Source organism: Schistocerca piceifrons, chromosome 2 (genome assembly GCF_021461385.2).
Source record: "Schistocerca piceifrons isolate TAMUIC-IGC-003096 chromosome 2, iqSchPice1.1, whole genome shotgun sequence".
Lineage (NCBI taxonomy): Eukaryota > Metazoa > Arthropoda > Insecta > Orthoptera > Acrididae > Schistocerca > Schistocerca piceifrons.
In genome coordinates this window covers 398,336,237-398,359,985 of record NC_060139.1, presented here as the reverse complement: position 1 = coordinate 398,359,985, position 23,749 = coordinate 398,336,237, and the positions used below count along the sequence as shown (strand labels likewise).

Below are 23,749 nucleotides of genomic sequence, written 5' to 3'. Positions count from 1 at the left end.
GCGTTATCCAACTAAAGTATTGTCTTTAAAAGACAAGTTTAGTATGATACTTGTTAATGTTAATAGTATGTAATCCTACTGGATTGTTGTATCGGGTTTATTTTAACTATATGGGAGCTACATCCTAAGAGGAGATAGCGAACTTATTGAAGATCATCGCGAATGGGCATAGCGTTGTCGTATGGGTGGGGGGAGGGGAGTAGAGTGTAGCTGAAAATTTTCAGGTTCCAGACCGACAAACATCGGAAGAAACACCCGGTAACACTCGCGAAAAACTACGTCGAAAATTCAAGTAAACTGTCTGCACATTCCCTGTGTATAACTTCCGGGCAGACTGAAGGTAAAAAAATACATCCAACTGGTCGCAGAGAGGCATATTACCATTTATCCAACGTTCCATCTTCAAAACGATGGCTAAGAAAACTTCGTAAGGGATACAGCAAAAAGTACCGTCTACCAAGATTTTACATTGGTTTTCAGAAACTTATATGTATATTTTTCTATTGGAAAGTTGGCAGAATGCGAAGTGCTTCTTAGTTCACATTCACGCTTGTCTCTGCACATATTGCAAAGTAGAGCGAAAAAAATTGTAACGGTACAAACCTTTGGCGTGAATTTTCTATGCAGATTAGTAGATGCAGGTTCGATTCCTGGCCCACGACATTTTAATGTAGTTAGTATTTTTATGAGCCTCGGGGTCCCCTTCCAGGTAGGGTGCAACGCAGTGGATCCAGTGGCACGCAACCAACAAAACGGGTCAAAGTTGCCTAATCGCAGATTACGTGTAGTGGCGTCACAATGTAACTGGTTTGTGGGGGTTGAAGAGACCACACTCACAATGTAACTGTTTTATTTAACTTAACGGAAAAGCGATATTCCTTTAGCCATTGTATAAGTTGTTGACCTGGCAAGAGCTCGAGTGGAGTGGAAGTTCCATGCTAATAGTGTGTGTGTGGCGCGGGGGGCGGGGGGGGGGGGGGGCACTAGCTAGTACATGATGCTCTACGCTATCTGTAAGTTCAGAATCCTCAAAAGTGTTAACACTTACTAGCATCCGGCTGACGTAATATTACGGTGCTTGCGGGAAATGGGAATGTGCGGAGGACGTAATATTTCGTGCCAGTTATAATGATTTCCCTCAGTTTCAAACATATGTTTATGCTGCCGCAAACGTATGTTAGGTCGACAGGCTTCGTAGTTCTTGCTAGATTCTGGTAGCGGTATCGTCGTTTTTGAAAGCTTTGTCATCGTCTCCTGTTTCGTAGCTGTTAGCTGTCGTCCTTCAAGTTCTCTCTTTCTCGTGTATTTTGTAGGCTTTGCGCTGATTTTGTGTTCAGAATGAGCAGTGAACGGGCGAAACGTCTGCACCAAATGATTTGCAAAGTCCTTGACGAGTCAGCAGATGATAAGAACGAAATAGTTGATGACAATTCAGATTACACGTTTATCGTACTATTTTCGCAGTTTCTGTCGTTATGAAAGATTTTTCTGCGGGTAAATCATGAAATCAATCCGAGCATATGTTTTCTGTTTCATGGGCTATGTATCTCCATGTTTCCGTTTGTATCACTCTGTACTCCATAATGAACGCTAAATTTTACAGATTAAGTTTAACCAATACGTCTATTTTAGAACACGTGACTGTTAATTGAATGTAAATACATGGAACTGTAAACAGTCACTTTTTTGAATAGTTATTTATAATTTCATGAACCGGTTTTCAGACCGTTTCAGGTTCATCTTAAGATGCTTTACAGGAAGTTACATATCTGCTTCTAGCGTAATGCTGGGTGCTGACTCAGTGACAAGAAGGTGGAACATGCTTCAATGTATCGCCATGAGTACTGTTTACCTGTTGATATGGATGCAAAATTTTTGAGTTTGTTTCTAGCATAATGCTGGGTGCTTTTTTTTGCATCCATATCAACAGATAAAAAATACTCATGGCGGTACATTAAAGCATGTTCCATCATATTTTCACAGACCCTGCATTCGGCATTATGCTAGAAACAGATATATAAATTCCGAAAAACCATCTGAAGATGAACCTGAAAAGGTCCGAAAACTGGTTTATGGAATAATAAATAACTATCCAAAAAAGTGACTGGTTGCGTTTTACGTGTTTACATACGCTAAATTTTACTTTGTTCTTGTGTTTTGTGTGTTTCTTTATATTTACACTGGTTGTGAAAGAAATTTAAACAGAAAGATCACTTGTTTGCTCAGCAGGGTATGTATTTGAATACCGAACTCCTTTTCAATTTTTTTCCGGCGATAATTACTGTTGGATTGAAGTTTCATCTGTGGATTCAGATTTAGCACTAGCAATGTGAAAATATGTATATTTAAAATGCAGAGTCTAATTAACCTAAAATGTTTTAAATTCCAACTACATATTGTAAACACCAGTTATAACTTCCAAAATATTTCATATTGCAGCCAGTCCACAGGTAATGTTAACTACGTACAAGAGCAATATTGTAAGTGTTAAATCTTGCTTACTAGTCGGCGAAAGATGCACTGCTTCCAAATAAATGAATAGTTGTGTAAAAAGACGCTTGGTTTTCAATGTCATGAATTAACTCAGCTCTTTTAGATAGTTCTTTATTTTGTTTTAATTCAATATTGGGTCCAATTCCAGTAAAGTAGTCCTTTCTCTTACGTGGTATTTTGCTATAGAACACCTACCCAAAAAACGTGGTTTTTTGCTATAGAACACCTACTCCAAAAAAACAAAGGTTTCATTGAAATGAAAATTAGCCAACATCGCATAATTATGCAAAATATACAGGGCCGTTGCTGTGTTTTGCTCCCCTTGGCGAGAACCGAAAGATGACGCCCCCTACTTTTTACTACCATCGCTATTCCTGATACCCCCCCCCCCCTCCATTCCCCAGCGGCACAACGCTGTAACTCTCCTATTATACTTTATATCATTAAACTAAGGTGACCTGACGTCCCCATTTTCTGGCGTCAGTTCTCAGTTTTCATGCTTAATCCTCAGTGCCTTTAAAACTGATTGAGGACAACAAATGTTCTATGTTCTAATTTTTCAGTTTTTGAAATTTCCCAAAACAATTGAAACAGGAAAAATTTGCCGCACATTTTAAAGAAGAACTCAGCTGAATATACCAGTGCAACCAAATTTTCCATCAATTACTTATTTTATTTAATTGCAAGAAAATTGACTAATAAAGGTGTGGAACTATTTTCTGGTGCAAATAATTTTTTTTCTTGAATTTAGAAACAATCTTGTACTGGTGGGAGACATGACAAAGCATCAAACTAGATAGTTGGATAATCGTTTCCGTTTTAATTGAAATATTTGTGGAGTGAGGAATAGATCTCGTCTTTTTCAGCATCCACTTTCGTGCGATTAAATAAATAAATGACGACTTGTTTGCATTTTCTGTTGAGAGTTCTACAACTTTCATTAGCCACCCCGGTGGCTCAATGCTCTAAGCGATCTGCTTCTGATCATTTGCCCGAGATGGGTATGAGTTCGAATCAGTCAGAGACAGACTTACAGACGCCAACTCATTATTATGTGCGGGTATGATGAACTGCACTTACTTTTTCTTCATTTATACGTGATGAAAGAGAGGTACAAAAGCTAGCTTGTGAATACGTGATCGATTATCCACAGAAAATAATGGTAGAACTAAAAACATCAACAGAACCACTCAAGACAACTGATGCTTGACAAGTGAACTGGAGAGAGAAGAACAGAAAGGGGGACTGAGGGAGGTATTGTATCAAATATGATCGCAAACCATGCCCCTTTCAAGCGCTCGACAGAGATAAATTAATTTGATATTGCGGTGCCTGTGGTATTCCGAATTAACGATGGAAAGTTCCTTCAGAGATGGATACATGTCGGAAGGAACCAGCACTGCAGCGACTACAGCCGTTATGAAAGACGTGAAATGTATTCGCAATTGCAAACTATCAACAGCAGTGCAGTGGAATGATGACAATGAAAATTTCCCGTTTATCGCGAGCGGTCGCCTTACAATTTGGCTGTCCGAGTACGACTTACAACCAGACCTAAACTTCCTTATGTCGTCAACCATGTGCCGACGTCTTGTACTCGTTCATGTCCAAAAGAACTTTTCATCGTAATTCGAAATACCACAGGCACTGCAAGTCGCATTTATCCGCCGACACTGGGCAAGCGGCTTTCAAGCAAAATGCCTCCCCTGTATGGGAATATACATAATGGATGTACGAGTACAGGATGTAGGCACGTGGTTGACGACGTATGGAGGATTGGGTCTGGCCGTGAGACGTGCTCGGACAGCCAAATAGGGATGCCGCGCTGGATTAGCCGAGCGGTCTCTGACGCTGCAGTCATGGACTGTGCGGCTGGGTTCGAGCGCCAGCACGGTAGCTCAGCGTGGTCAGTCAGAGGTTCAGCTACCCTCTGTAATAAAAAACTAAGTCAACGGATCAACAAAGAACCTGAACGGCTGTCATCGGACGTCCGCCACGAACAAATTCATCGACCAATATAGAGCAAAATGAGACCTAACAGAGAGGAAAAAAAAAATAAAATAAAATGGGAAGGCGAACGCTGGCGATAAGCGGGAAATCCAGGTTCGAGTCCCGGACCGGCACAAATTTTGGGTCTCGTCATTCCATTATACAGCTGATTCAAGTCCGTATTCGCAACTGCGATTACATTTCGTTAGAAGAATTAAGGGCATGTTTGTTTCTGTTTCATACTCAATAGCGGCTGCTTAAGTTTTGAGGTAGGTAGAGGCAATGTGTCTACTTTCGTCAAAGTAAGCAAAGACTTGCTGAGTAACTGTTCTGTATGGTTTTGAAAACAATTCGATATTTTAATTTTCCCTGTTTTTCGTTTTTTTTCTCCTCGTTTGCTCAATTTGTTCGCTGTTTGAATTCAAAATAGTCCCCCCCACCCCTTTCCCCCCTTTGCCGCCCTAGGCGGCCGCCAAGTCTTGCGTAATGGTAGAAACGATCTTGAGCATGTACCGGGTGATCAAAATGTCAGTTTAAATTTGAAAACTTAATAAACCACGGAATAATGTAGATAGAGGGGTAAAAATTGACACATATGGTTGGAATGACGTGGGGTTTTATTAGAACAAAAAAAAACAACAAAAAAACGAAGTATTGCTAGACGCGTGAAAGATCTCTTGCGCGCGTCGTTTGGTGGTGATCGTGTGCTCAGCCGCCACTTTCGTCATGCGTGGCCTCCCAAGTCCCCAGACCTCAGTCCGTGCGATTATTGGCTTCGGGGTTACCTGAAGTCGCAAGTGTATCGTGATCGACCCACATCTCTAGGGATGCTGAAAGACAACATCCGACGCCAATGCCTCACCATAACTCCTGTCATGCTTTACAGTGCTGTTCACAACATTATTCCTCGACTACAGCTATTGTTGAGGAATGATGGTGGACATATCGAGCATTTCCTGTAAAGAACATCATCTTTGCTTTGTCTTACTTTGTTATGCTAATTATTCCTATTCTGATGAGATGAAGCACCATCTGTCGGACATTTTTTGAACGTTTGTATTTTTTTGGTTCTAATAAAACCCCATCTTATTCCAAGCACGTGTGTCAATTTGTACCTCTCTATCTACATTATTCCGTGATTTATTCAGTTTTCAAATTTATACTGACTTTTCGATCACCCGGTACGTAATTTTAAAAGCGGGCAACCGTCTGATGATGAACCTGCAGTTCGAAACCGGTAACGGCGCTCTTTGTTCTTAATAAATATTATTATTAATCGTGGCCAGTTGCTCCTTTTACATTGTTGTAAGAATTAACCAGTATTTTTACGCAGGCACCTTCTCAACACCCCAGTTTTCGACGGAATAGAAGTAATTGCGTCCACGGCTGACAAATACGACGTACAGATCAATACTGTGGTAAGTTATTAATGAGTTAATAATCTTGAGGGAAATTAAAAAGTCTTTGGGAGCTGGAGCGTAGGAGGGAGGTTTCAGATTCGAAGTCGTGTGAGGTAGATTTCTGAGTGTTGTTGAGTGGGTCTTAAAAACGGAAGGTAGCCATGAGAGTGTGGTACCTCGCAAAGGTTTTTACGAGAATGAAATAGACTGGAGACTGGTTTTGAATGTATGTATTTGAAAGCAGAGTATATGGGCGGGTGGTATCCGAAGGAGTACATTGACGAGGTGGGCGACACGAGCTGCGGCAGCCGTAGTGCGCGGGGGCGGGCTGCCAGCTCACTCGACCCTGTAGGAGACGGCGTGTCCGGGGTTGTTGACCACGCGCGACAGCGAGGCGCGCCGCGCCGTGGGCACCGCGACGGCGGCGGCAGCCACCAGCGGCGGGTGCGCGGGCAGCCCCAGCCCGTACCCCAGGCCCAGGCCCAGGCCGGGACCGTAGGCGTAGCCGTAGCCGGGCCCGAGCGGCGCGAAGGGCGCGGCCGCGTAGGCCAGCAGCGGGGAGGGGGGCGGCGGCGGCGGCAGCGGCAGCGGCGCCGTGCTGGCCGGCGTCTCGGGGCCCCCCAGCCCCAGCCGCGGCCGCAGCGCGCGCCGAGACCGCGACCGCGCCTCCGCCTCGGCGACCTCGGCCAGGTGCGCGGCGCGCGCCGCCGCCACCTCGGGCGTCTCGGACACGGGCTGCGGCAGCGCCTCGGGGCCCGGCGGCTCGGGCGCCACCGGCAGCGCGTTGCTCGCCACGCGGAAGCCCAGCCCGTCCGCCACGTAGTCCAGCCGCACCACCTGCCCCGACGGCGTCACGTAGCTGTACGTGCCCAGCTTGTTGCCCGCCGCGTCCTGCCACACCGACATGCCTTACCCATTATTTAGTCGAGATGTAGTGAGAACGGAATATTCGTCCCTACCGTTCCATAAAAACACGGGAGAACTGCCGGATATCAGTAACGTCCTGCCACGATATTTCGGCGCAGAGTCTTCTGGCCATCTTCAGGTGAGTGCCACTGTAGTCGTACTGGCGAGTACGCGCTGAGCTCCGCTATTTTAAGCCGTACTGAGGTGACATTGCGCGTGCGCTGCTCAGCGTGCGCGTTCGTAACAGGTCCGTGCACTGCGCCTCACGCCCTCCACTGTGAAAGCCTGGCGTATCGGTGTCAGGTCGATTTTCATCTTTAAATAGCAGAGTTCAGTGCGTACTCACCAGTACTACTACAGTGGCACTCACCTGAAGATGGCCAGAAGACTCTGCACCAAAAATTCTCCCGTTTTTTTATGGAACAATCATTACGCCGGGAAAACTTTAAACATTTCATCCTTACCATTAGGCTGTATGACCACACCTAAAGGTCTGACTGAAATTTCCATTGCCACCTATGTTTCCACATCCAACTTCCAAAAACTACTCTGAGATATGGAGCACAGAGGGTATTTTCGTACTAATTTTCCCCTCAGTTGTGGCTATTTTATTTGAACTCAATTTCGAAGCCCTTAACAGTAGAGTGCCAAAAACCGTAATTCTGCAGCTCTCAGATTCAATGCTTGATCGACCCTATGATTTTTGTTTGTCGCTTTTGTCACCTCTGGAATAGTCTGAAAAAAGCCTAGTTGTACTGTCATTCACAGTCCACATTAAACTTTAGGTCCCCCTATTCAATAGGACTGTGCCTAATAAAGCATTGTGGTATTCAAACCGAGCTTGACATTGGTGACAGTGTTATAACTTCATCTTAAGGCACTTTGTTTTGGTCATCTTATTAGTAGACACCCACAATTATGTCCTGTTGCAGTACTACACTGTCGTCTGTATGGTAAATACGAGACACATTAGAGGACGCTGAGCTACTGCCGGAAAATATACAACCGAGTGAGGTGGTGCTGTGGTTGGCACACTGGACTCACATTCGGGAGGACGTCGGTTCAAACCGGCGTCCGACCTTCCCGATTTAGCTTTTCCGTAATTTCCCTAAATTGCTTCAGGCAAATGCCGGGATTGTTTCTTTGAAAGGATGCAGCGGACTTCCTTCCCCGTCCTTCCATAATCCCATGAGACTGATTACCTTGCTGTTTGGTCACCTCCCCCAAACCGACCAACCATCCAGAATGTATTTGTAGATGTATATTATTTCAAGTTCCCTGATGGTGAAGCCATAAAAGAATTAAAAAGTAAAGTAAACAACAAACGAGGCTGAGTGGAAAATTAGTTTAAAATACCCTTTGCGCTCCAAAGCAAAATACAGTGGTAGTCCCCAATATCCATTGCCATGGAATCAACAGCATTACAGCTTGAAATAGCACCTGTGTGTGTGTGTGTGTGTGTGTGTGTGTGTGTGTGTGTGTGTGTGTTTGTTTCAACAAATACACATAAACAGAGCATACTGATCAATGGAAGCATAAATCTCCTTTAAGATTTGACAGTTTTGTGTGGGATGCTTCATCCACCTACTCTGCAATATACAGTTGCTCATTAACTAGTAACACTGACTGTTGACATTTTTCTTTTCTTTACTAATATACAGGATCACATACTGATTATTATGTGATCTGAACAGATATTTTTCCATTTGTGCCAAGTGTAGCCAGTATGAATTATTCAAAGTTGAATGACTAGAAAGATACATAGATAGATAAACATACTTTTTATTCCATAGATCCATGGCAAGGAGATCCTTATGGAAGTAAAAAATGTCATAAAAACAAAACTACATGTTTAGGAAAGAACAGATATGCTAGTGTTTCTTCCATAGAGTCTAACTGAAATGAATGTTGAATAAGTACAAAATCTGAAACACATTTCTGCTTAAAAATTAGTATGAAACATCCCATAAACTTTTAAATGTATTGTTTCTGACCAGCATAACTCTCAGGCTATTGTTGTAGCCTCTCAAACAGAAAATAGTTTTAAACACCTACTGACGCAAAGCACATTACTGCAGTGAAGATGTGCGGAAGTCAGATTTTACGTAACATTCACATTATTTGATATTATTAATAATAGATACATAACTGGTTCTGCTAAGAAATGTGTCAGTAGAGTTGTGAGTTTCTTGCAGGACATTCTTGAATTCACACCAAAAATAGTTCATATTACACACTGTTGGACCTGGAAAACTTTAGTTTGGATTGATGTGTTGCTCCAAAACATGATCCCGTATGATGTTATGGAATATATATAACCTATATGTGCCAGCTTTTTAACTTTTATGCACAGATTATCATTTACAATACTGAATAATCAGCTCCAATGATACAATATTTCGTTGGCACAACCAGTTTTGTCAATCACTAAGAATGTTCAGGCATTGATAGTACACTTTCTACATACTTCAATAATGCAACAGTCACAATTAACATTCTAAATGAAAAGTACTTGGTATAGCAAACAAATTGAAATGTTTATGACAACTCCCAGTGAACATTTTATGTAAGATTTAGACAATTGTACTCACTAATCAAAACAAGTCATTCACATATAGCAACATGTAACTGGAGACTTCTCAATTACTGCAGGGATAAAAAGGGGGCTGGGGGGTGAACTTACTGCCCTAGCCATTATAATGCACCATAGTGTTTCAGTAAAACTGACATCAGTTGATATTGTTGGCCATGAGAAGCTCCAAAGGACGTGATCATTCACAACAAACCATGAGTTAATAACATAAGGCAACAGCAGCTGACTCAAACTTGAATACCTGTGCGAAGAATTACTTACTGGAGAAACTTTTCCAAGTTTACATAGTGTCTGCATTGATCTATTGGTCTGTTGGCTTCTAGAAACATGCACCCTTGGGATGGAATCACTGGTAAACAGCCACCATTTAAGAATCTAAATAGAACAATACCTCTGTGGTACGAAGTGAGAGTCAGTCAACGTCTTTCACACACTTCTTGCAGTAACCTTTCAAAGTGACAAGAAAATCAGTAGAACAGTGTTATTGCTGCCCAAAACATATTTCATCATGACCATCCTCCTGTACTGAGCTCCAAAAGCTTGGTTAGAGCCATTTCCAGCTTAAGTTTCCATTAAATGTCAGTAATTCCTTGAGTAGTGCAGCCAGTCATATCCTTAAACTCCATGCCATCTTGCTGTATCAGATAATATGGTCAATTATCTGCAGTCTGTGATGCATTGTTAATTCCTCCATTTTTTGAAACCAATGTACAGTATAACAGTTTAACATACATTGCTTAGGATACAGCATACTGTATGAAAACTTTTAATGCACATTCAGTAGTATCAACAAATAAAAATGTTATCTTTGCTGCAACTGAGGCTTTTCTTGCTGTTGTCTTGTATGTCATTTTTATGTGCGTCGGCAATGACACGTCAGGCATATTTTGCTGGTGTTCTACAATGAATCTTCTTAGTATTTTGTTGTTGTGGTTCATATTCCTTATAATTTTTTTCCAAGAAAGTATTAACACTGAAGACACAACACTTTCTTAACTGTAAGTTTCTTTAAATCATACATAAGCTGTTTACAGTGAGCTTTGAATATGAACGGTTTTATTGCAGGTTAATAATATGGCTGTAGAGAAATATATGTATGTAAAAATATGGCTGTTGCACTGTAAGATTGGGATTTGCATGGCCTTTGTACTGGAAATAAAAACTGCTCGTATGTGTGTCAGTATACATTACTTGCTTCGTTTCTTACTTGCCATATTACTAATCCACAGAGTAAACTGTTAAAACTAAAGTAGTATACAAACAATCCACATCATAGCAGACTTAATTCTAAAATACAGATAAGTAATAATATTAGCGTGATTTACTATTTCCTCATTCACAGATTGTATAGATCAGTGCAACTCATAAATTGAAGTCATCATCATTGTCATCATCATCATAACTCTTCGTATATGTACATCTACATCTGTACTTAATAAACTGATGGAGCATGTATGTATGTTACCTACACAATACTACCCATAATGATTTAATCTACCACTTGAGCTGTGCACTCCTAAAAGGTTGCTGTTTTAACTTTGCACTGAATTCTACTTCTGTGATGAAGATGATGATGCAGAGTTTGAGCACTGACAACATTATACCTTCAATTGTACAGCTCATCAAATGCAACTGACTGTTAAATATGTATATTTCTGTAGCCCTATTTTTGCAAAACACACTCTCTCTCATTCCTAGTAAACCTGTGTCAATACCATTGTAGGTAGCTAACAAAAAAATTATGCTGTTAAATATGGCTCAATTATTAGTAAATGCAAGAGGTATGTAAGTGAATATTCAAAAATGTTCATACCTGCACTGCACTGTGGGCTTGGAATGGCTCTGTATGGCCATAGCTAGCTTGTCCAAACTCATCCTGTGCATGATACTGTGTTTTAAGGCTCAATGGTGGAGCCACTGCTGCCACAGGTGGAGGAACGTGGTAGTTATAAGGAAGTGCTGCATATGAGTGTGGAACACCAAAGCCCAGTGCATTGTATGGCGCCAGTGGTGGCAGGATTACAGGGTCTCCGGCACACAATGCCATCAAGGCACACAGCAGAGCCTGTAATTACATATATTAACATGAACTGAATATATTTTTCACTTTATATAATACGATTAGGAAATAATCTTATCTGAAGATTTAAATCACTGTGGTATTTGAGGCAAATTTGCTTCCGATGCCAGCAGAGCAGTCACAAGAAAAATTCTTAAGTTGTTAATATCTTAGTAAATACTAAACCATAAAGGTATTGCTACAGATTTTTAATAAAGCAGAAAAGACAACATGTTGTCATTAGCTGTACCCAACTGCTGTACATTAATGTCACAAAAAATATTTACTGAACTGATATATCTCCTCTAATAATATAAACACTCTAAAAATAAGCAGATTATTGGAATCTTTTTTCTTTCAGTGAATGTATTCTTAGAGATCTTTTTTAATATGCAATGCTGTAATGAATAAGCATGTACGCACACACACACACACACACACACACACACACACACACACACACACACACACACACACAAATGTCCTATCAGTATCTGCAATACATCTATCAGTATAAGAAGTAAGTACAATATAATCTTCACTCAGTATTGTTGTAGAGAAGCTTTCAAGGCAAGAAATAATTATAATCACTAACTCACATGTTTTATAAAACTAAATTGCTGTCCCTCACTCACTTAAATTTTTTCTCATGAGTATGAGTTCCGGAAGGCTTTATAAAATGGAGGCTCATAGGTAGTTTATGTAGTTTATGTTGCACAATCATCCAACTTTGTTTCGTAATTCAGTTTACAAATTCCTTATAAGCAGCTTCTTCAAAATTGTAAACTGTGAACACCTGTGATGTACTTACCAGCAGCCTCATTGTGCCACCTCACAGTGCTGCAGGGATGGGTACTGCCTGTGCACCGCCTGAATTGTCTTATATACGTGCCCCCAGGGCATTAGACTTGGGCTGGGTCGTCCTTTGCTTGGAGGCTTAGGCCCCCACCCAGCCACCAAGGTTACTAGAGCTTCATGTGACCTTGTAGCTGCAACAACTTCCTACTCCTGGCACTTTAGTCAAACCCGGATACTAAACTGTCACATAGTACAAAAATAAACATCGGGCAATGATTTACATTTGGCTTAATGCTCACCATGTAGCATGAAAATTCCTACTAATATTTCATGACTTTAAGTAATGTGCTAATCCATGAAAGACCAACACATTCTCTCTCTATCTCTGTCTGTCTTCTCACCATCCATCACTTCCAAACTCTAATAGGTCATTCTCTTTCAACGTAATAATATTGATATTATTACTGTCAGTAAAAATATTTGATATTTCGTTGGTTAATTTACTGTGTTTTGTATTATGGATCTTACGCAGTGAACATGTGCTGAATTCTGTGGTTGCAACATTTTTACTCTCCTTCCCTTTCTTTAAACAAGATAACTTCCTGTAATATTGAAAAAGGTCATACAACACAAGTACAGAAAGTCATGTCTTTTTCAAAGAAGCTATCCAGGCATTTTCCATAGGTGATTTATGGAAACCACAGCAAACCTAACTCTGGATGATTGGGTAGGGACTTGAACCACAATCCTCTCCAATGTGAGTCTTATGTTTTACCACTGTGCCTATCTACAGGTACTAAGTAACAACATGTTAACAAAATGATATACCTCTCTTTCTGGTATATAATGTGACTCAGCCAAATCCTCCACTTAATGAGAAAGAAAACTTCTCAGTTATTGAGAAAAATGTTTTTCTCTATGGGTCTATTAATTTAATTTGTTTTTTTACAGCTCAGCATGTGGTCAGTGAGAAGAATGATATCCAACAGGCTATGCAGTTTCTTCAGGAATGTGATCTCATCAAAATTGAAGACATCCTTCCATTCTTTTCAGACTTTGTCACAATTGATCACTTTAAGGATGCAATCTGCACTTCACTGCAGGTACAGTACCACTGTAAAGGCAGATGTAACATCAATTTCCAGCTTTAGTGATGTAGTGGCTAAGTAACTGATATAGGTATTCTGACAATGTTATGAAAAGGATAGATTGCTACTCACCATATAGTGGAAATGTTGAATCACAGACAGCACAACAAAAAGACTGCTAAACAAGTGAGCTTTCGGCCAAAAGACCTTTTTTCTAAAGTAGATAAAACACACAGACACACACACACACACACACACACACACACACACACACACACACTCTCTCTCTCTCTCTCTCTCTCTCTCTCTCTCTTTCACATCTCACACATATGTGACCACTGTCACTGGCCGCTAAGGCTGGACCTGGCATCCTGTTGTAAAATGAAATGCTTTTCTCTTCTATGTTTCTTACCCTATCAGCTATATTAATACAATCTTGCAACAACCCCAGGCTTATGAGCAATAATCAATAATCTGTCAAATCAGGGTTTTATAAGCTACTTTTTTTGTGGTTGGGTTAACTTCCTTAGAATTCCCCCCGATGAAATTCAGTCTGGCATCTGTCTTTCATACAGTTAGTTTCATATGGTTATTCCACTTTAAATTGCTCCATATGCATACTGTAAGGTACAGGGTGTTTATAATGAAACTTAGGTTACATGAGCCAGTGTAGATGGTGATCTATTTACCATATGGGCACCCAACTTTATAGGAGTGATATTCAGACTGTGCACAGCAGGATTTGAGTTGCTAGTAGTGCTAGTGTCATGACCTACTGTTAAGTGCTGGCACCAGTACAGCAATGTAAGGTTGAAACACAATCATCAGTGCGCATTTACAGTTGCAGACAGTCAACACAAGGTTAGCAGGGCCTTACTCAGATAAAGCTGTTTTATGAAAACAACAGCAATAGTGCTGCTGCTTTCCATGAGTGTCAATGGGTTAAATAATCACAGAGAGGTCCTCTTTTTGCACTGGAATTGAAAAACAGGATTTGGAAGTTTGAATTACCTAGTGGTTTTGGAATTTCTCCTGGGAGAGGCTGAAGGCCAATTGCACCATACATTGTAGAAGAAGTTACTGTTTCCATGGCTGAAAATAATGGATGGAGTGGGCAATCTTCAAGCAGCGCATGAGCTTGTTGCGTGCCATCTGAACTTCCCATGGTCCACCATTTGAAAAGTTCTGTGAACAATTGTGAAATGGTATCTGTACAAACGTCCAGGCTGTTGTGGAAGCAGATGGTCATCACATTGAGTAACATTTAGGTTTATTCAGTATTTCTCTTCTGCATGACCTTACAAAAGTTTCTATTAAGTTTCATTGTTCTATGAACACTCGTTTTCACAGAGGCCATCCAGGTAGTGAAAGTTCAGTTGCATGTTATGTAATCAAACAATAATCAGTCTTTCATCACATTTATGTGCAATATTTGACATTTATTTATTTTCCGGCTCAACTGGCAATGCATGCAGGAAATATATATTCTCCGCAGGTCTTCCTACATTTTCTTACAATTTTCTGGCATGACTTCTCTAAAAACAACAGCATCAGCTTCGCAGATTCTCCATGGATAAACATAAAATTCGCATGACCACAAGTAGGAAAATAGATAAGTTCAAGCATGTACCAAGAGTACTGTAAAGCCAGCAATTAGTGGAACAACAAAGGGAGGAAATGATTCTTGTACACTATATACCCGTTACCACACCCCAGACAATGTATTGAATTTTATCTCCACTGCAACTATAGAGATAACTGATTCTGTTATGAACAAAAGTATATTTTTGGTTTCCAGATAATGTATTCAGATTTTCTGTGTAAGTTTGCTCTATAGTAAGTAATGACACGTTAGTACTTAGAAGACGTCAGTTTTGCAATATGTGGTTACACTTAAATTGTCCTTTAGTTACTTTGACTGCCTCCATGGTCTAGTGTTTCTGGAAGATGACTTTAGCACCTGGTTTTGATTCCTGGAAACAATGTCCACTTTTTCTTTGGTGAAAATGCCTTAAATGGGGTCCACTAAGAGTTGTCAGGCCAAATGATTATTTTACAAGTAATGTAAGGAAGGAGAGAAAATAATTTATACTTTTGTAATACTTGTGGTAAACCTATTAAAAATAATTTAAATTTTCTTACTTCCATGATAGGAAATATTTTTACTGATCATATATAAAATTTAAATAAAAAAAATTCATGGAAACGAGACTGTAGAAGTGGAGGGTAGAACATGATGGATAGTGACAGTGCTTCATAAGGAGCTAAATACCAAAGCAACAATTCTGTTCTGTTTGCAGGAATATAACCAGCATATTCAGGATCTTAAAGAAGAAATGGAAGAAGCAACCAAATCAGCTGAAGTTATTAGAGAAGAAATCCAAGCTTTCCGAAACAGGTAAATATTAATATGAATTTCACATTAACATAGTTAAGCTCCTTACAATTGCTTACTCTTCATCTAGGACTCTGTGGTATAGTCTCTATCTCTCTCATTCTAATATTAGATATTTATCTTTCAGGTATGCTCGTGTGCAAGTGCGAGATGTTTGCTGTGAATGTGAACTACAGCTGTTAATGCGTCCATTTTACCTTTTTCCATGTGGACATCGTTTCCATGGTGATTGTCTACTGGCTGAAGTCACTCCTGTCTTACCTGCAGGAAAGAGAAATAAGTTACATGAGTTACAGGTACATTGTTATTGTTTTATATCAAAATATTATGAGAATCAAACAATGAAAAATCCAAGATGGAATGTAAAAATATTATGAAAAGGAAAGTTGCTGATCACCATATAGCAGGTATGCTGGGTTGCAGATAGGCATAACTGTCACAAATAAAGCTTTTGGCCAGTAAGGCCTTTGTCAAAAATAGACACCACACACACACACACACACACACACACACACACACGACTGCAGTCTCTGGCAACTAAAGCCATACAGTGAGCAGCAGTGCCAATGCATGATGGGTGTGGCAAATGGGCAGGGGTAAAGAGGAGGCTGGAGCAGGGAGGGGGAGGGATGGTAGGGGTGGGGGTGGGGGACAGTGAAATGCAGCTGGGGAGCATGCAGGGAGGAGGTGGAAAGAGGTTAGGGAAGCTATGTGCAGTCAGGACAATAGAAAGAGGGCAGGGGAGAGGCGAGGAGAGGGGGGTAGTGGAAAAGGAGAGAAGTAAAATGACTGGGTGCGATGGTGGAATGAGAGCTGTGTAGTGCTGGAATGGGAACACGGAAGGGGTTGGATGGGTGAGGACAATGACTACAGGAACTTCAGATATATTGTAGGGAAAGTTCCCACATGTGCAGTTCAGAAAAGCTGGTGTTGGTGGGAAGGATCCATATGGCACAGGCTGTGAAGCAATCATTGCAATGAAGGATGTCATGTTTGGCAGCTTGCTCAGCTGTGGGATGGTCCACTTATTTCTTGGCCACAGCTTGTCGGTGGCCATTCATGCTCACAGACAGCTTGTTGGTTGTCATGCCCACATAAAATGCAGCATTTGGTGGATGGTGGAATACCACTGTGAGACGGGTGGGAAGGATAGTGGGCTCGACATTTCTCATTTCAAGGCATGGCGGGAGGTAGTAAAAACCCTGGTGGAGAATGTAATTCAGTTTCACCATTCCTGGGTAGTACTGAGTTACGACGGGAATGCTTCTCTGTGGCTGGACGGTGTGACTTAGGGAGGTAGTGGGAGACTGGAAAGCTAAGGCATGGGAGATTTGTTTTTGTACAAGATTGGAAGGATAATTACAATCCGTGAAGGCTTCAGTGAGAGCCTCAGTATATTTCAAGAAGGAACGCTTGTCACAGCAGATGCGACGACCGTGCATTCCTAGGCTGTATGGAAGGCATTTCTTGGTATGGGATGGGTGGCAGCTGTCGAAGTGGAGGTATTGCTGGTGATTAGTAGGTTTGGTATGGACAGGGGTACTGATGTAGCCATCTTTTAGGTGGAGGTCAACATCTAGGAAGGTGGCTTCTTGGGTTGAGTAGGACCAGGTGAAGCAAATGGAGACGAAGTTGTTAAGGTTCTGGAGGAATGTGGATAGGTTGACCTCACCCTCGATCCAGATCGTAAAAATGTCATCAGTGAATCTGAACCAGGTGAGGGGTTTAGGATTCTGGGTGCTTAGGATGGATTCCTCTATTTGGCCCATGAATAGGTTGGCATAGGATGGTGCCAGGTGGGTACTCACAGTCATACCCTAGATTTGTTTGTAGGTAATACATTCAAATAAGGAGTAATTGTGGGTGAGGATGTAGTTGGTCATGGAAACTAAGAAGGAGGTTGTTGGTTTGGAATCCATTGGCCATTGGGAAAGGTAGTGGTCAGTAGCAGTAAAACCATGGACATTAGGGATGTTATTGTAAAGGGAGGTGGCATTAGTAGTGAGGAGCTGGACACAGTGTGGTAAAGGGAGAGGAATTGCAGAGAGTCAGTGGAGGAAATGGTTGGTATCTTTTGTATTGAAGAGTAAATTTGTGGGTAACAGGTTGAAGGTCTTAGTCTACAAGAGCAGAGATTCTCTCAGTGAGGGCACAGTAACCGGCCAAAATGGGACCTCCTGGGTGGTTGGTTTTATGGACTTTAGGAACCATGTAGAAGGTATGAGTGTGGTGGTGGGAGGGGTGAGTAGAGAGATGGACTCCGGGGAGAAATTCTGGGATGGGCCTAAAGGTTTGAGGAGTGACTGGAGATTTCTGCTGGATTTCTGAAATGGGGTCACTGTGTCAAGGTTTGTAGGTGGAAGTATGTGGCTGCGGGTGGAGTCCTTCTGCCAGCTAATCCTTGCGGTTTAAAACAACAGTGGTGGAGCCTCGGTCTGCAGGTACTATTATAAGGTCAGAATCAGTTTTTATATGGTCGACTGCGGTTCTTTCTGCTGATGTAAGGTTAGTTTGCATGTTGAGGGATTTGGGGATTTCCCTCAACATGTGAACTAACCTTACATCCACAGAAAGAACTATAGCCCACCATCTAAAAACTGATTCTGACCTTGTAATCATACCTGTGGACAAAGGATTCACAACTCTTGTTTTGAACCTCAAGGATTACCTGGCAGGAGGACACCACCAGCTGTTACATACTTCTACCTACAAACATTGACACAATGACCCCATTCCAGAAATTCAGCAGGATCTCCAGTCACTTCTCTAATCCTTAGGCCCATCCTGGAGTCTGTCTCTCTACACACCCCTACCACTCTGTGCACTCATTGAGAAAATCTCTGTTTTCGTAGACTAAGACCTTCAACCTGTTAAACCCAGTCTATCTTCCAATACAAAAGATACCAACCATTTCCTTCACTGACTCTCCACAGTTACTGTTCCTTTACCATACGGTGTCCTGCTCGTCACTACTGATGCCACCTCCCTTTACAATAACATCCCTAATGCCCATGGTGTTACTGCTATTGAACACTTCCTTTCCCAATGCCTGACGGATTCCAAACCAACAACCTCCTTCCTAGTCGCCATGACCAACTGTGTCCTCACCCACAATACTTCTCCTTTGAAGGCATTAAGTACAAACAAATCTGGGGCATGGCACCATCCTATGCCAACCTATTCGTGGGCCATCTAGAGGAATCCTTCCTAAACACCCAGAACGCTAAATCCCTGACCTGTTTCACATTCATTGATGACATCTTTGCAATCTGGATTGAGGATGAGGCCACCCTATCTACTTTCCTCCAGAAACTCAACAACTTCTCCCCCATTTGCTTCTACTGGTCCTACCCATCCCAACAAGTCACCTTCACAGAAGTTGACCTCCACCTCAAAGATGGCTTCATCAGTATCTCCGTCAATATCAAACCTACTAACCACCAGCAATACCTCCACTTTGAAGCTGCCACCTTTACATACCGAGAACTGCCATCCATATAGCCTAGCCACCCATGGTTGTTGCATCTGCAGTGACGAGCGGTCCCTCTCGCAATACAACCTCTGACAATAAAGTTCTGTGAATGAAGTCAGAATGGTTTATTGAGCAACACTAGTGACTCACAATGCTGCAACTGCATAGTGGCCGGTGTTGACAATCTGGCTCCACCGTAATACATTTGCGCATCGTGTGTGTTCCATGTTAGACCTGTCAGATGAAGTGCTTGTGTAGTGCGGTGGTTCTGAACTGAGAATAGGACAATGAATGAGCAAAGGATCAATTTAAAGTGTTGTTTTAAGGTTGACAAGACACTGAAAGAAATGCATGTAATGATAGTACATTTTATGGGGATCAAGCACTGTCCATGAAGTGTGTGTACTGGTGGTTCACCTGTTTTCGAGGAGGCCGGAAAATTGTTTCCGACAATCCCCATAATGGATGACCAGCGACTGCCGTCAGTGACTAAAACATTGAGAAAGTGAGGACATTAATCATGAATGACCATCAATTAACTGTGCTCATGAAAGCGGATGAACTGTAGATAAAATGTGAATCTGTGCAATAAAGCCTTACCCAGGAGGAAAACGAGTTGTTGTCTTGTGCCACATCACTTGACTGATGATCAGAAGCAGGCCTGTTTAGAGGCTTCACAGGGTTTTGTCAAAATGGTGGATGCAACACCCAAGTTTTTGAACGATATTGTCACTAAGGATGAAACCTTGTGTCCCTGGTATGATCCTGAAATGAAACGGCAAAACATGAAATGGCATTCTCTGACATCACTTCATCAGGAAAAGGTTAGAGCCAAAAGATCACGCATCGAAACAAAGCTCATCACCTTTCTTGATAGTCAAGGCATTATCCACAAGGAATTTCTACCTTAGGGAACGACATTGAATGCTGCATGGTACATTGAAATTTTGACCCGTTTCATGCAGTGTCTACACAGGATATGATCCCAGTACACACAACAGTGTTCCTACTTGTTTGTTCACAACAATGCTCGCCCACACACAGCCTATATCATCAAACAGTACTTGGCAAAAAAGGGGGTGGTGCAAATGCTCGCCCACACACAGCCTATATCATCAAACAGTACTTGGCAAAAAAGGGGGTGGTGCAACTTGAACATCCACTGTACTCGCCGGATCTCAATCCTCCAGACTTCTTCCTATTCCTTCAACTCAAACTTGCTTTGAAAGGAAATAGATTTGGTGATATTCCTGACATCCAACTAAATGTGATGCGGCTTTTGAACACCACCCTAAAGGAAGACTTGGTGCAAAGTTTCCAGGACATGTATCACAGAGCTCAGCAGTGCATAGTTATGGGAGGTGACTATTTCGAAGGACAGTAAGGTAACTGTAGTTCATAGTTCATCTACGTTAATATTACAAGACTACTGACAAACTTTATTGTCAGAGGTTGTATACTGAGGATCTCACTGAAGCCTTCACAGACTCTAATTATCCTCCCAGTCTTGCAAAAAAACAAATCTCTCATGCCTTATCTTTCCAGTCTCCCACCACCTCCCAAAGTCCCACTGTCTGGCTACAGAGGACCATCTCCTCATAACTCAGTACCACTCAGGACTGGAGCCACTGAATTACATTCTCCGCCAGGATTTCGACTACCTCCCATTGTGCCCTGGAATGAGAAATGTCTTTCCCACTATCCTTCCTACCTCTCCCACAGTGGTATTCCACTGTCCACCAAACCTACACAGTATACTAGTCCATCCCTACATAGCTCCCACTCCCAGTCCCTTACCTCATGGCTCATATCCCTGTAATAGACCTAGATCAAAGACCTGACCCATACATTCCCCCACCACCACCTACTCCCTTCCGTTCATAAACATCACCTATCCCATCAAAGGCAGGGCTACCTGTGCAACCAGTCATGTGATCTACGATCTAAGCTGCAACCACTGTGCTGCATTTTATGTGGGCATGACAACCAACAAGCTGTCTGTCCTCACGAGTAGCCACCGACAAGCTGTGGCCAAGAAACAAAAGGACCATCCCATTGCTGAGCAACCTGCCAAACATGACATCCTTCATTGCAATCATTGCTTCACAGCCTGTTCCATATGGGTCCTTCCCACCAACACCAGCTTTTCTGAAATGCGCGTGTGGCAACTTTCCCTACAATATATCTGAAGTTAATGTAACCCTCCTGGGCTCAACCTATGTTAGTCATTGTCCTCACCCGTCCAGCCCCTTCCGTGTTCCCATTCCAGCACTACACAGCTCTCATTCCACCATTGCACCCAGTCGTTTTACATCTCTCCTTTTCCATAACCCCCCCTCCCCATCTCTCCCCTGCCCTCTTTCTAACCTCCCGACTGCACATAGCTCCCCTACCCTCTCCCCACCTCATCCCTACATGCTCCCTAGCAGCACTTCACTGTCCTCCACCCCTACCCAGCTATCCCTCCTCCTCCCTGCCCCAGCATCCTCCTAACCCCCAACCAGTCACCAATTTTTTTTTAATTGTGTGTGTGTGTGTGTGTGTGTGTGTGTGTGTGTGTGTGTGTGTGTGTGTGTGTGTGTTTGGCACCACAAAGCACAATATGTCATCTAACATGAAATATAAAGTTGCAGGTGGCGTAAAAAAATTTTGTATGGTCATGTGATGTGTCAAAGAGATTCCTTGATCATTTGTTTCATACAGTTTTAAATTTTGTTAACCCCATCCACTACCTCTGTATTTAATGTTCATTGACCAATTGCACTTTGTGGTGACAGATGTGTTTGGGTTCTCATAATCGATTGTTGCTAATTCTGCCATCTCTGATGATAGTGTTTGTAATATCAAACTTTTGTAATTTTCATTGCTGTTGCCTCTTTTTTCTGTTCCAACTTGAAGTAGATCTGTTGTGCAGATCAAAACCAGTAGTCGGTAACAAATGAAGTGATTCTTTATTTCTTATAACAATAGAGATCACAGTTCCTGTGACCTGGTGTCAGTTATGTAATAGATGAGAATGCACTGAAGTAATTGCTGCCTTATGTGTATTGGAAATAAAAATGATTTACAAACTAGAGAAGTACTAATTCCATATCTGCATACAGAAATCAAATTAATTTATAAATATTACTTATTTTCCATGTACACAAGCATAAAAACCTATCCTTGGTTCAACATCTCCCACATTCGGTGGGTGGTGGTCTTTTACTCATTCCATTGTTTATATTCCAGCCAAGATTTTCATTTCTTAATCCTTAAAATACAGTATAAGTAAATGATTTTCCAGATTTTATGTGCTCAATCAAGGTCACTTACATATTAATGATTAGAGACGCTGTTGGTTCAAATGGCTCTGAGCACTATGGGACTTAACTGCTGAGGTCATCAGTCCCCTAGAACTTAGAACTACTTAAACCTAACTAACCTAAGGACATCACACACACCCATGCCTGAGGCAGGATTCGAACCTGCGACCATAGTGGTCGCGCGGTTCCGGACTGAAGCGCCTAGAAGCTGTTGATTGAGAGACTAGCCCACTAGCTCTAAAGTGATGGAAAAACTCATCCTGTCATGTCTAAATGAGAGTTGACTAAAATGCTAATATAAAATAAAAGTTTGTATCTGAAGATATCATTAGTATCAAATAATTTTTATGGTAGAATTTCCTCAGAAAATGTGGCTGGATTTGCAAAATGGTGTTCTGTAAAACATTATGCAGGTGTCATGCGAAGACTCCTAAGGAAAAATCGGAATTTGCATAGCTATAGCTCAGTACCATGACTATTTAATGTTAATTCATAATAACAGTGAAAGCACATTTTGAATAAATTATATTAAGCATTTACAATATAAGGAAAATATAGGTTGCCATGAAGATGACACATTGAGTTGCAGACAAGTACAGTGAAAAGACTTACACATTAGCTTTTGGCCAAAACCTTCTTTAGAAGAGAAAACACACACACACACACACACACACACACACACACACACACACACACACACACACACATATTCATTCACACAAGCAAGCACACCTCACGCACACTGACTGTCGTCTCAGGCAACTTGGACTGCTCTGAATGTGCATGTGTTTCCTTTTCTGAAGAAGGCTCTGGCCAAAAGCTAATTTGTAAGTGCCTTTTTGTCGTGGCTGTCTGCAACTCATCGTGTTACCTTTATGGTGAGTAAAAGTCTATCTTTTTCTTATATTGTTGATATTCCAATCTGGAGTTTCTATTGTTTGATAGTATTCAGTCATATACAACTCCAATAATAAATATAAAAGAACAAGAGACATCTACATATTCTTGCTTCGTGTTTGCTGGAAACTTTTTGTAGAGCAGCACCAGAATGCAGAACATTGCTCTGAACCTTAGACAAGGTAGGAAAAGTGTATGTATAAATCATTTTTCTGTCTGTGCTGGGCAGCCCAGCACAGTACAACAGGTTATCCTTCTGTCTTTTCCTGTCAGATACTGCGATCAGTTGAACTGATTTTTATTATTATCTACAAACACAGATATGTTTTGAGAACTGAGTGCAAGGATTCAAAT

At 41.6% G+C, this 23,749-nt stretch overlaps 1 protein-coding gene across 2 annotated transcripts in view; it reads left to right on the top strand.

The window, feature by feature from the left end:
• LOC124776225 (vacuolar protein sorting-associated protein 18 homolog) overlaps nucleotides 1-23,749 on the top strand; it is a 267,952-nt gene that overhangs the window by 224,385 nt on the left and 19,818 nt on the right. For both annotated transcript variants that reach the window (XM_047251081.1, XM_047251082.1), the window contains 3 exons: nucleotides 13,190-13,341; nucleotides 15,627-15,724; nucleotides 15,849-16,017. In XM_047251081.1, the coding sequence (XP_047107037.1) occupies nucleotides 13,190-13,341; nucleotides 15,627-15,724; nucleotides 15,849-16,017 (419 nt within the window). The remainder of the gene's footprint in view (nucleotides 1-13,189; nucleotides 13,342-15,626; nucleotides 15,725-15,848; nucleotides 16,018-23,749) is intronic.